The sequence below is a fragment of the Quercus lobata genome, chromosome 10 (assembly GCF_001633185.2).
Source record: "Quercus lobata isolate SW786 chromosome 10, ValleyOak3.0 Primary Assembly, whole genome shotgun sequence".
Classification (NCBI taxonomy): domain Eukaryota; kingdom Viridiplantae; phylum Streptophyta; class Magnoliopsida; order Fagales; family Fagaceae; genus Quercus; species Quercus lobata.
Genome location: NC_044913.1, coordinates 63,200,075 through 63,213,615, shown reverse-complemented (window position 1 = coordinate 63,213,615; position 13,541 = coordinate 63,200,075). Strand labels below are relative to the sequence as shown.

The 13,541-nt window shown below is 30.8% G+C and overlaps 1 protein-coding gene across 2 annotated transcripts; it reads left to right on the top strand.

Annotated features, from left to right (window-relative positions):
- Nucleotides 1-6,853: 6,853 nt before the first annotated feature.
- On the top strand, nucleotides 6,854-12,847 carry LOC115962564 (2-alkenal reductase (NADP(+)-dependent)-like). Of its 2 annotated transcripts, none has more exons than XM_031081421.1 (5): nucleotides 6,854-7,166; nucleotides 9,584-9,761; nucleotides 10,538-10,704; nucleotides 11,364-11,446; nucleotides 12,212-12,847. In XM_031081421.1, the coding sequence occupies exons 1-5, from the start codon at nucleotides 6,915-6,917 to the stop codon at nucleotides 12,588-12,590; spliced, it is 1,059 nt and encodes a 352-aa protein (XP_030937281.1). In that variant the 5' UTR covers nucleotides 6,854-6,914; the 3' UTR covers nucleotides 12,591-12,847. The 2 variants fall into 2 exon arrangements, with proteins under 2 accessions (XP_030937281.1, XP_030937282.1); XM_031081422.1 differs by lacking the exon at nucleotides 6,854-7,166 and adding an exon at nucleotides 9,058-9,414.
- Nucleotides 12,848-13,541: the final 694 nt, after the last annotated feature.

Here is a 13,541-nt window from a genome sequence, read left to right as displayed (position 1 = left end):
TTTTAATTTTTATTGGATGTAAATTTTGACAAATCTACCATTGAATTACATTTTCTTCTTATATCTTCCATGTTTGCAAATTCTCAATAAAATCAAAGATCAATAACTATTTCATTAATCAAATATTTAAATTTTGAGTTTGTGTAGTCTAAAATAACATCTGATTGATCGAATATTTAAATTTTAAGTTTATGGATTGAATAATAAATAACATCCGATTGACATGAAATTTGACATGTTTTTTAAAAACATAAAGAACTTGCAATTCAGTTATTAAAATTTCAAAGTATATAGTCATGTTAATTTGTTTACTAAGTTTGTAACCAAATTTTGTCCTTAAACTTTGGTCTCCTAAAAAATATATTAGGCCCTTCCAAATAAAAAGGAAAACCCAAGAAAAATTTTATTGAACCAAAATTTTGAAAGAGATGTAGCATGGATAATGAGATTATCATATAACGATTTCAAAATAATAAAAATAGTAGAAGAAAATTGTAAGACTATATGTATTTGCATGTTTTTTTTTGTCAATATATGAAGTTATCTTTTTATCATATTTTGTATAATTTAAGTTTCATAATGATCACCTTAAAAAAAATTATATGAGTTCTAATTAGTTCAACTGATAAAGTCTTTAATAGCTAAATAAGAGATTTGGGGTTCAAATCCTACCTATACTAAAAACCAATTGATGTCTTAGTCTGAAGATAAAGAACTATCATCAGGAGCAAATGTCATAGATTGAAACTCTCTAAAAAAAAAAAATTCCTAGAGCAATCATTGCATCGATAGACAGTTCATCGCTACCCATCCAAACTAGCGACTAATGATACTTTACAACTCATCGAGACAAGCGACTAGTAATTGGCTTTTTTTTCTTTTCTCACTTGCAATGTACACCTTAATATTTTGGAGCATTGATTAGTTTACATGGATAGTACTATGTATGGGGTTTAATTCCTACTTACAAAAAAAAATTTATTAGTGTCTTGGTCAGATGATAAAGAACTATTATCAATAGTGAACATCATATATTGAAACTTTCTTAAAAAAAAAAAAAAAAAAAAGAATAGTACCATATAAACAGTATATTGTGGGCAAAAATGTGGCTAATATTTGCCACATTAGGAGAAGTGTACAATCATTTTGCAGGTGCTTGTCAAGATTTCCTGTAAGGATCTCACTTAATAAAAATGACTAAAATTTATTAAAAAGATTGTCAAAAAGGTTTAAAAAAAAACCTCTAAAAAATTGTCAAAAAGGAATAATGTTGCAAAAAGCTACAAAAAAAAGTTGTTAACAGCCACACCGTTAACACCACCCTTCAAATTTGATCACACCCAATCAGCTGACAATGAATCCTAGACTCAATCGATCCATCTTTATTATTCAGAATAGGCCAGGTTTTCCTTCCTGCATATGATTTCATAGATTCCTTCAATAACGAGTACTCCATCATCCACAAAAACAACTTCACTGTCCATTATCATCTCGTACCGTTGTTTGTTCCCACTATCCATCAAATCAACCAAAGTCTTTCAACTTTAAACGCGGTCCATCTGAAAAAAAAAAATATGGGTTTACTGTTCATATGGGGACTTAATTGCCTTGGCTTTATAAGACTCATGATTCATGCATCCCTCTGAGCCTAACCTCCTAGGCCTCCAAAACTTCATTTGCGTTTTCGCCGTAAACCCAACCCCCCTTTTTTTTTTGTGAAAACAAAATCGAGCATAACAAAAGGCTGTATAAACGTTTTTATTTATTTATTTTAAGTGGACATTGGCCTTAAAGATTCTGATCAACAATAACTCTGCTATTTCTTTTTGGATGAGCATTAAGGTTGCATTTGGGATTAAAGTTTAAAGTCGGTTTGTTTTATTATTTAGTTTATTTTTGTTACTATTCAGTTTATTTTTAATACTATTCATAGGTCCCACTACATTTTTTGGTACTATTCATGAGTCTTACTGTACTATTTCAACTAATTTTTATCTTTATCTGCAGTACTTTCAGTAAAAAATTTTCAAATTCAACTAAATAAGTTGTTCTCAAACGGACCATAATTAAGAGTCTATTTGGGAACAATAATAAGTATGCTAAAATATACTTATATCTTGATAAAATTTGAAAAAATGAGAAAATGTGGAAAACAATAATATTTTTAAAAGACTGTACATAAAAGTTAAAAAATAAAATAAAATAAAATAAAAAATAAAATAAAAAAACACTAAAAGCTAAAGGTTGAGCTTATAAGTTGATGCCAAACACACTTTAAATCTGCTGTTTCAAGACAACCTTCTAGTTGGTATTATATTGGAATCATACCTAATCGGTCCTCTCTCTCTTTCTCTTTTGTACTCAAGATTTAGTGGACTTTCACCACTCCCACTGTCATCCACATGATGGTAAATCATATAATTATCCAAATTTCCTATTCATGTAAGGGAAATGAGTGTGTCGTTATTATTGTACTCCTTGATAATTGTATAATGGGTAAATGTTGTTGCATATAAATTAGGGATTAATGTTAATTTTGATAGCTTTTTTAATTTTCCATAAAAGTGATATCAAAACTTTCTTTAACTAGATTCTTAATGAGTGCTCTAAGGGCACTCGTTAGCATTTCCTTATAAATTAATCTACATAGTTTTGCACACACTCCAAAACAACAAAACTCAGTGGATTAGAGAGTGTAATGAACACCACTTCTGTACAATTACTTACAAACAAGTCAAGGATTTTGTATGCTTTTGACCTTCTAAAATCAAGAGACTACATTTTAATTTATTTTTGGGTATATTCCACGTTCTCCTCTCTATGTGGTAAATTGATTGGCATCCTCTATATAAATGCAACGCTTCATGTCAATAATATGCTACTATAATCTCAAACACAAATGTCTCTTAATGCAAGAACTCTAGTTTTAGTCCACATTCTTTTTTGGTCATTGATGGGTACATTTATTTTGAGCCATGGTGCTCAGAGTGATATCAATTGCCTGAAATCTATTAGAGATTCCTTGGAAGACCCTCTCAATCTCTTAAAGACTTCATGGACCTTTAACAACCTCGCAGAAGGCCAGGTTCCATCTGTAACTATGTAGGAGTCACTTGTTGGAACCTAGCTGAGAATAGGGTATGTGGTATCGAACTTGTGAACATGGGGTTCATGGGAGAGTTCCCCAGAGGCATTAAAGACTGCAAGGAACTTGTAAACCTAGACCTTTCAGGTAATGATGAATTTTCAGGATCAATCCCATCAAGCATAGGAAATTGCTCTTATCTGGAGGTTCTTTACTCTTTAGTACGTACCTCAGTACTCATTTAGAATACTAGATGATTTCGAAAAAAACCCTGTTCCTAATGTCATTAAGGTTTAAAACTTATTTCCTAGAAAAATTATCAAGTAGAGTGACATGGATAGAAATATTGTTTCCTTTTTTTTTCTTTTTTTTATTAATATATATATATATAAATTAAAGTTATAATTAAAGCAAGTATAACTTAAAACCTAGGATGCACGGACACAGAGTTTTTGGCCAAGTACCCTTCCTTAGCAAGTGACCAACACTAGTACCACACTGACACATCTCGTGTATTTAGATAAATCTTGAACAAGATAGATCTCCTTCCACCTATACGTCTGTACCATCTATCGAGCACAGTCCTAAGCCTTCTCTTTTCCAAGCTCTAGTTCTCACTCTCTTTCGTTGCTACTAGCTTAGCTAGATCATTGATCCAAGGGTGACTAGATGCGGAAGAGGGAAGCATAAAATAGGAACATAAGAACACAAAAGTTACGTGGATCAGCCTTACGGCCTATGTCTATAGAGGAACCCTTAAGGGCTACATCTTTATTATATAAGAGTGTAGTACAAAACATGTGTTACAATGACCCATAACATGAGTATATAGTGGACTAAACCCTATACTAATAGACTTCTAGTACAAGTAAGAGACTTAACTTGGACACAAAGTAGTATTAGGCTTGGACCTATGCTAATGGGTTAATATATCTCTAACAATTATATATATAAATTTTAAAAATTTTATAATTTTCTTTTTATCTTTAAAAAAAATTTGTGACTACCCTAAATTTTTTTCACAAATTTTTTTTTGGTCCAGTATAATTAAATTTAGGACAAAATTTGGCAACAAACTTAGACTACAACACCACTTTTTTTTTTTTTTTATTAGATGTAAATTTTGACAAATCCATCATTGGATTACATTTTCTTCTTATATCATCCATGCTTGCAGAAATTCAATAAAATCAAAGATCAATAGCTACTTCATCAATCAAATATTTGAAATTTTGAATTTTTGTAGTCTAAAATATACATAAAAAATAAGTTTATGGATCGAATAGTAAATAACATCCAATTGACATGAAATTTGACATGTTTTTTAAAAACATAAAGAACTTTCAATTCAATTATTAAAATTTCAAAATATGTAGTCATGTTAATTTGTTTACTAAGTTCATAACCAAATTTTGTCCTAAAACTTTGGTCCCCTAAAAACTATATTAGGCCCTTCCAAACAAAAAGGAAAAACCCAAGAAAAATTTTATTGAACTAAAATTTTGAAAGAGATGTAGCTTGTAGCATGGATAATGAGACTATCATGCAACGATTTCAATATAAGAAAACTCGTAAAAGAAAATTGTAAGACTTTATGTATTTGTGTGTGTGTGTGTTTTGTCAATATATGAAGTTATATTTTTATCATATTTGTATAATTTAAGTTTCATAATGATCATCTTAAAAAAAATTCCTAGAGCATCATTGCATCAATTGACGGCCCATCGCTACCCATCCAAACTAGCAACTAATGATCCTTCTCAACTCATCGAGACAAGCGACCGGTAATTGGCTTTTTTCTTTTCTCACTTGCAATGTACTCCCTAATTTTTTGAAGCAATGATTAGTTTACATGAATAGTACCATGTAAACTGTATATTGTGAGCAAAAATATGGCTAATATTTGCCACATTGGGAGAAAGTGTACAATCATTTTGCCTACAATATTACACTTTACATGGTACTATGCATGTGAACTCATAATATTTCTTTTGTTTTGTTTTTTTATTGCTAGGTAGTGACTAGGTTTTCTCCTTGTTAATTTATGTATTTTTATTTATTTATTTATTAATTTATTAATATAATTAATTTTTATTGTATTACATTTGTTTTTTGTGTGGTGTGTAAGTTATTTACGTACACTATTTCAATTTATTTATTAAATTGAATTATTTAAACTATTCCTTTGTAATTTGAACATCATTGAAGGGTTATCAATATTACTTTTTTGCAATCTATTATTACTTTTAAATTAATTTTGGATATATTTTTTTAAAAATTGACTGTTGGTACTTATTTTTTAAACCTAAATTATACCTAAAAATAAATAATATATGCATAAAATTAATTATTAATTATTAATTTAGGTATATCTACTGTCTCATATCTTAATTTTTCAGAAAATGATGTGTCATTATAGTGCATATAATGTTGTACCTCGAATCGTGTCGATACTCGTTTACCATAGCTAGAAATTAATTAATTCTCCATTCTAAAATTCTCATTTTTAATTAAATTCAGATAATATAAGTGAAAAAATATTATTGAATTTTCAATAAAGTACAAATTATATAGTTAAAAATAGTTATGAAAATTGTGTGTGTAAACTTTTTATGGTAATAAAGAGAAATTCAGATAGACAACAAAATAAAATTAAAAAAAAAAAAAAATTTACTATGCATCAGGTGCATGTATCCCTCTTTTACATAGAGGATTCATGGACAAGAGCCTTACGGTGATTTTGCCCATGCATTTCAGTAGGTCCACACCACATGTGGCCAATTTGGACAAGCAAATGCCAAAGTATTATTCGCATATGTCATCTCCTCAGTCCACAAACCACTATTGGAGCAATAATTCATACCTAAAACCACGTGTAGTTGAAAATTAAAACCGAAAACAATCAAAACACACATAAATAGGTAGATGATGAGAAAGAAAATTTCTAAAATGGTTAAATTTGTGCCATCGTGAGTGATCGAAAAAAAATGATTGGTTTATGTGAGAGTAATAGGACAATCAGTTACAATTTGATACATAAAAAAGTTATATTAAAACCGATTGACCATGAATCATGTTTATATCATGTATATGTTGTAAATGAAATACTAATATTATGCATATACTCTTGCAGTTCTGCACAATCTCTTTGTGTTTCAGTGTATTTTTTATATAAAGATATTAGATTTTTAAGACATTGTGAAGACTAATTAGTGTTCCGCAATCTGTAGCTTCTTTGTCTTTTTAATTGACGTACTCTCATCTTTGAATTGAATGAAATTTCAGTTTGGAATCAATTTTTTCCTTTTGATCTGATCTTTGATTTTTTTGAAGAGAGGAACAATTGGAGAAAGAAAACTGGTTGTTTTGCATTTTCATTTAGTAAGTTAAAGGTAAGGACCAAATTAATTGTAAGCTGAAAATAACATAAATTAAATTGACTACTACATACCTAAATGTAAAGATCAAATTAACTATGACTCCAAAACATATAAACCAAAATGGTATATTCATCATTTTTAAATAAAGTACAAATTAGTTAAAAATAGTTATGAAAAATTGGTGTACCGAACTTTTTAAAGTTGATAATATTTTAAGGAGGATCAAGATAGACAAAGATCAAATGGTTAATCCTTCTGTTTACCCATTGCAGTAGCTGATTTCTCAAAGTGTTAGAGAACACACGTGTTATCTCCTTAGTTCACAAACTTCATTCCCTATATAAAAGCAACAAATAATTGAGACCTATAATACCACGTACGAGTAGTTGAAAGTTGAAACTGAACACAGACGGAGAGAGAAACACACAAAGCTCTCAGAAAGACTAAAAATGGCTACTAGTGTTGTTGTTGTCGGTGAGGAAGTGATGAGGAACAAGCAAGTAATATTCAAGGACTACGTGTCTGGTTTTCTCAAAGAGTCAGACATGCAAGTGATCAATGGAACCCTGAAACTGAAGCTTCCAGAGGGCTCCAATGGAATAGTAGTGAAGAACCTTTGCTTGTCCTGTGATCCTTACATGCGTAACCGGATGACGAGAGCTGAGGGTCCTAACCTTTTTACTTCTTTCACTCCTAGCTCTGTAAGCCTACCACTCTCTCTTTGTTTCTCTCTTCTAGCTCTCAGCTTTCTTGGTTTTTCTTCGAATCCTAATATGAAAATAATAAATTTAGCTATTCAAAAATTTTCATACCTTTGAAAGTGATGTTATCCCTCTCAAAATTATGAGCATCTTTAAAGTATTTTTTAATAGATTATAAAAAGTTTTCAAAAAAATTTAATTGTTTTTTTTTATACAAAATTTAGCTACAAACTTGATTAAAACTTAAAATTACAACCTTCCTCCCAAACCCCTTTAGTATAGGATTTCTAGATTACTTTGATAGCTTGATGCCGAAACACCTGCGAAATTAAAGTATTTTTTAATAGATTATAAAAAGTTTTCAAAAAAATTTAATTTTTTTTTATACAAAAATTTAGCTACAAACTTGGTTAAAACTTAAAATTGCAACTTTCATCTGCTCTTGCAAAAAAAAGTTTCGTTGTGTTAAAACATATTGTGGGTTGTGCATGCTAAATACGTTAGGTATTGCCCCCCAATTAACATCAAATTCTAACCCATAATTTCAGTTAACTATGCAAATGATACAAATTTGATAGTTTGATGTCGAAATTAATTCCCCCCAACAAAGAGAAGAGTATACAATATGTTATATATCTTAAAACGAAAACAAGGAGCTGTTTAACAGCGTTTGAGACACCTGCAAAATTAGAGTTGGCTACCACAGTGTTCTGATACAAAGAGCTACTTAATATGCTTCTGTCAAATATCTAAAGTTCAAGTAATTGAGATTTTACATTTTATTGATCTAATATCATGAATATTTGTGAGAGTTAGTGCCTTATGAGGTGGCTTGTTATTCTCTGGCAGTACATGCAAGAACTTGCTATGCTGTCATGAGATGTGCTACACACTTGTATCTTTATCAACAAAGTTATACTAAATATCATACTAGAGGAAAAAGATACAAAGAGATAATACCAAATTGGACACATTGACACTTACTATTTTTTTTTTTTTTTTTTAATGGGAGATACACAACACTTAATCTTTTACACCAATTGAAATTCAATTTTCATCACACTTTTTAAGTTTAAATCAAAATTGTCTACTAAATTGTGTTTAAAATATTTCATGGCTCCAACTCTAAGTAGTGGATCCATACTTTCAAATTATGTCTTATTTTTTCATGACACTAAATCTCTAATGCTTACATCTTTCCACTAATCTTTTTTTCCCCTCAATCTCTTTGACTCTTTCATTGTTTCAAATTCTATGTTTTGGTAATGAACTTTGAGGCTTTTTAGCAATGAAGTGTTAAAAATTAATTAAAAAATTGAGTGGAAGATCAATAGATGAACGATTGTGTTTCCAAAGTTCCCTATAATTTTGCCCCTCCTAAATTGAAATCTTGGCTCTGCTACTGAGTCCAAGTCTTTTGTAAACCTATGTAGAGATAACCTAATTCCAAGTTCAAATCTTCTGTCTCACAAAATTTGCTTCATTCTATATAGGTGGGAATTGAATAAGAGATTTGAAGTTCAATTCTCATTTACACAAAAAATCAATTGGTATTTAAATATGATGATAAAGTGTACAATCATAAAAAATGTACTCTATAGGTTAAAACTCTTAAAAAAAAAAAATGACACGCTTCTATTTTTTTTCCCCCGTTTTCTCAAACTAAGAGAAAAGCCTAGAGGCTGTTTGGTTAGCAAAAAAAAAAAGTAGCGTTTTTTATTTTCATTTTCAATTTTTAGTGGGACCCATTACAAAAACTTGCTTGGTTTAAGAACTCTTACTTAATTTTCATTTTTAACATCCTAAAAGTTAAATTTGAATACGAAAAATGAAAACACATTTTCAAAATTTTCATTTTCATAAAAAAACAAATATAGTGGCAATTCCGTAAATATTGTGAAAATGCAAAGGCCCCACCTAACTTATTAACGGCAATCTGACGAAAAAGGATGAGGCCAGGACCGGAGAGTGACTTCAACCTGGGGTTGCACTTCATCTTCGAAGCAAACTTACATTGATTTCGTGGAGTTTTTTTTTTAGTGCTAAGCAATCTGGTGGGCGTTGTGGATGGCATAGCACTAGTAAAAGTACTACTAGTAGAAGTAGTGATAGACTAGTACCGTCATCCCGGTTATAAGTTTAGAGAGATGGGTCTGTGGGGGGGGAAAAGAAAGTTATTAACCCATAGCGAAATTCGTTTGGATACTGGGTTTTTTGATTTATTTTGATTATGGAATTTCAATTTCAAGTACTTTCTGGGTTTTTTTTGTCCTTGTCTTTTTATGGATTATTTATTTATTTATTTATTTTTTTTAATTATTATTATTGATGAGATATGGAAAATAAAAGTAGTAAACCTCTTGCAATATATATATATAGATTGGGATTTGTAAAATAACTCAGCTTGTACAATGCAGCCATTAACTGGTTTTGGGGTGGCTAAAGTACTGGATTCAAGACACCCGAACTTCAAGAAAGGTGACTTGATTTGGGGCACAACCGGATGGGAAGAATATAGTGTCATCACAGAACTGGAAGGACTCTTTAAAATCCAGCACACTGATGTCCCCCTTTCCTACTATACTGGAATTCTTGGTATTTTGCTGCTTATGTGTGTGTGTGTGTGTGGGGTTTGGATATCTATGTGTTAGCTTGTGAAATTCTTATTCGAATGCGATTACTCTATGCTCTGTATATGTAGATGCACTATAAAACTATATGTGAGATTCTTAGTTTCTTGCTGCCATTTGTGGAATTTTCTCTTATGATTTAATTGTCATGGTTAAAAACACTTTGATGGTGAATAGTTATTTCATTGTGATGACCCTTTCATTGAGAACCTCAAAAGATTGAATCAAAACTTGCATGATTTATCCATATCCTACATTTTCTGATCCTGATTAGCATGAATTCAATTCTTTTCTCTCGTTCAAATTTGTAGCTAGATAGTGTGGTACAGTTAGATCCTTGACCAATTCAGTGAGTTGGCTGAGTAGTTTGCTGGAATAGATTTGGTAAACACAGCTGTTTATAATTGTGGTTCTAGATCAGATATAATTGGTATATACACTATTTCAATGGAGTTGATTCTGATAAAAAAGAATGTGTTCTTAGTTAGGATTATGTGTTGAGTTGAGTAGTCTAGTGGGTTTGATACTTCTTGGTTTCAAGGAAGTTTTCTATCTGCATACTGTTTGAATAAATTTGATACCAACTATGTGAGAAAATTTAGTCATGGATATTTAGCAATTATGAAACTGCCAATGTTATGAAATGAAAAATTTACAAAATTAGGTGAGATTTTCATTTGCTTTCCCTTTCCATCATATAATGTCTGCCCTATAATTGGCTGTGTTTGAATTTTATTCTAGGTATGCCTGGTTTGTCAGCGTATGTCGGTTTTTACGAAGTTTGTTCTCCTAAGGAAGGAGAATATGTGTTTATTTCTGCGGCATCAGGTGCAGTTGGTCAGCTTGTTGGGCAATTTGCAAAGTTGATGGGTTGCTATGTTGTTGGAAGTGCTGGAAGTAAAGAAAAGTTGAGTAATTTCTATCTGGCATACTTCAAAATTAAGCACTATCTATTCTTTGTCCGATGAATGCTTTGATTTTTTTTCCCCCTCTTTTTATAAAATGATTTGGTTACACAATGACCATGATTAAGCGTGGTTAACCTGATCTTGCCATGTATCATTTGGTTTCTTTGAAAATTTATAGTAAATCCAAGCCAATATGTGGACTTAAGAATAATAGAATATATTTGTTTCTAACATGAATCTTACTAATTTCGTACTTACAGCATCGTTCTTTTTCTATGACATACCACAATTTCCACAATAATATTTCAAAATTCATAGAATTCATAATAATTATATCTAATTCATTAATCCCAATTTTCTCTTCCCATTGAGTGGCTCTATAGTTCATGAACCACAATCTTTTGACCACTATGCATACCTGGTTTTCTTCATGAAATGTTCAGATGGGATAAACTCATTCATATGCATTAATAGTTACTTCATAGGAAGCAGTCTTTGCAAGCTTTTGAAAGGATGGAGTTCTTGCTAGAGTTGTTAGCAATGCATATCTTTTTTTTTTCTTTCCCCTCTCTGTTTTAGATGGGAGTATTCAGACTGGTCAATACTAAACAAGAAATTAGAATATTTTTGTTCACTTTGTTTGCTTTGACATCATGCAGGTTGATCTCCTAAAGAGGAAGTTTGGGTTTGATGATGCTTTCAATTATAAGGAAGAAACTGACTTGGACGCTGCGTTGAAAAGGTCAGTATCTATACATATTGCTTAACGAAATTTCTTGCTCTGAAGCTCTAGTTAACAATAGGATATCCGATGGAGATAAAGTTGTTGCATCTGTGCTACATATTATTTACATTTGTGTGTGTGTCTATATTTTCATCACTATTAAGGATAACATACATGGTCTTGATTATCATAATGATACTAAATATTACTAGCTTTTGGGTGAGTTCCATGGTTTGTGTTACTAGCAGCTTAATTGTTCAGTTGGAATCATGGCCAATGAGTTGAGGTTTTGCTATAAAATATCTGTAAACTGGAGAAAGTTGGAATGTAAAACGCACCATTTCATCAATTTGTACAATAATTTTACTAATTCTCTTCTAATGTTAGCTCCTTTATCTTTGATATAACTATTAATCATGATGGAATTTTGTCTTCTTATGAATAGCAATACAGACAGATTAGATGACTTTGCTTATGAAACGTGTACATTCTTTCAACTGTAGTTTTATAATTGGTTTTTCTAAGTAGGTAGGTACATGGTGATAGCACATTCATGGAAAATCCTATTGACAGGTTAAGATTAAGATTACATGTAAAAAGAAAAAAAAATGCTAAGGTGAGGCAGAATATGTGAGAGTGAGGGGACATGAAATAAAATTTCTTCTATTCAAAGTGGAGCATATTCTTGCATAAAAATATTCAGCCCACAGATGTTAATTATGAGTTGAAGAAATTTTATGTCAGACACTAAATACAGCCTTCACTATTTCTGAGTGTCACCAGGTACTTCCCTGAGGGCATTGATATCTACTTTGAGAACGTAGGGGGAAAGATGCTTGATGCTGTGCTTCTCAATATGAAAGACCATGGCAGGATTTCTGTATGTGGACTGGTTTCACAATACAATCTTGATCAGCCTGAAGGTGTTCAGAACTTGATGTGTCTTATTTATAAAAGAATTCACATGAAAGGATTTGTTGTCTCTGATTACTATAACATTTATCCCAAGTTCTTGGATGTAATGCTGCCTTACATCAGAGAAGGGAAGATAATGTATGTGGAGGACATAGCTGAAGGCCTTGAGAGTGGCCCTGCTACTCTGGCAGGACTTTATAGTGGCCGCAATGTTGGGAAACAAGTTGTTTTGATTGCTCGGGAGTGATTTGGCTATGATTTACGTATCCATTTGCTATTATGTTGAGTTCTATGTCAAATTCTTCGATGTTAGAGGTCCACCTTGTGGTAGTTTAATAAAGCCCTGTCTGAAGCCAGGGAAAGGTTTATGGTTTGGTGTTGAGTATAATAAATCTACAAGAAGGAACTTTGACAATTTACAAAACCACATTATATGAGTTTAAACCTTTAACTTAGTCATGAATGATATGTTATATCTTATTAAGGAAACTATGTTTAGTAAGCTTTGAGACCTGTGAGATAATAAAAACCTGGCTCCATCTCTAAAGAATGTGAATTGATATTTTTAAGAATCTGATTTGCAGGCATGTGTATTATTCATTCTAGTGTACAATGAAAACTTGACAGTTGCTTAGTTTGGTGTGCAATACAATTTGAACCAGAGATATTGTCAAATAAGCCATTATCATTTCTTGGAATTAAAAAAATAGCTTTGAGAAATATATGTTTCAAGTTGAGAGATTGATGTCCTTAATCATATGCGACAACGCACAGGAACAGTTCAAGACAAAGCAACGTAGCCGTAAGCATTAGCTTAAAATGAAAAAATTAATTAATAATCTTTCATATCAAGAAACAAGAAGCATTTAAATACTATATTTAAATGAAAAAAAAATACTAATTATATATAAAATTATCTTCTTATACCTCAAACTGTAATGAGCGGCCTTGTCTTTGCATACCAATTAAAATTTACCTCTTTGTTTGAAAATGAAAATTTTCAAAATGTCAAAGTAAAACTTAAAATAAATAATAATAATAATAATTTAAAGGAAACTATTCTCTCTCTTACAATAGATGAGTTTTGTGGTTTTTAAAATAATACTATTATTTAATAAAAATAAAAATAAAAGTAAAAAGATAATGATTTTTTTTTTTTAAAGAGGGTGAATTACTAATATGGTTTTTGGACTATTAG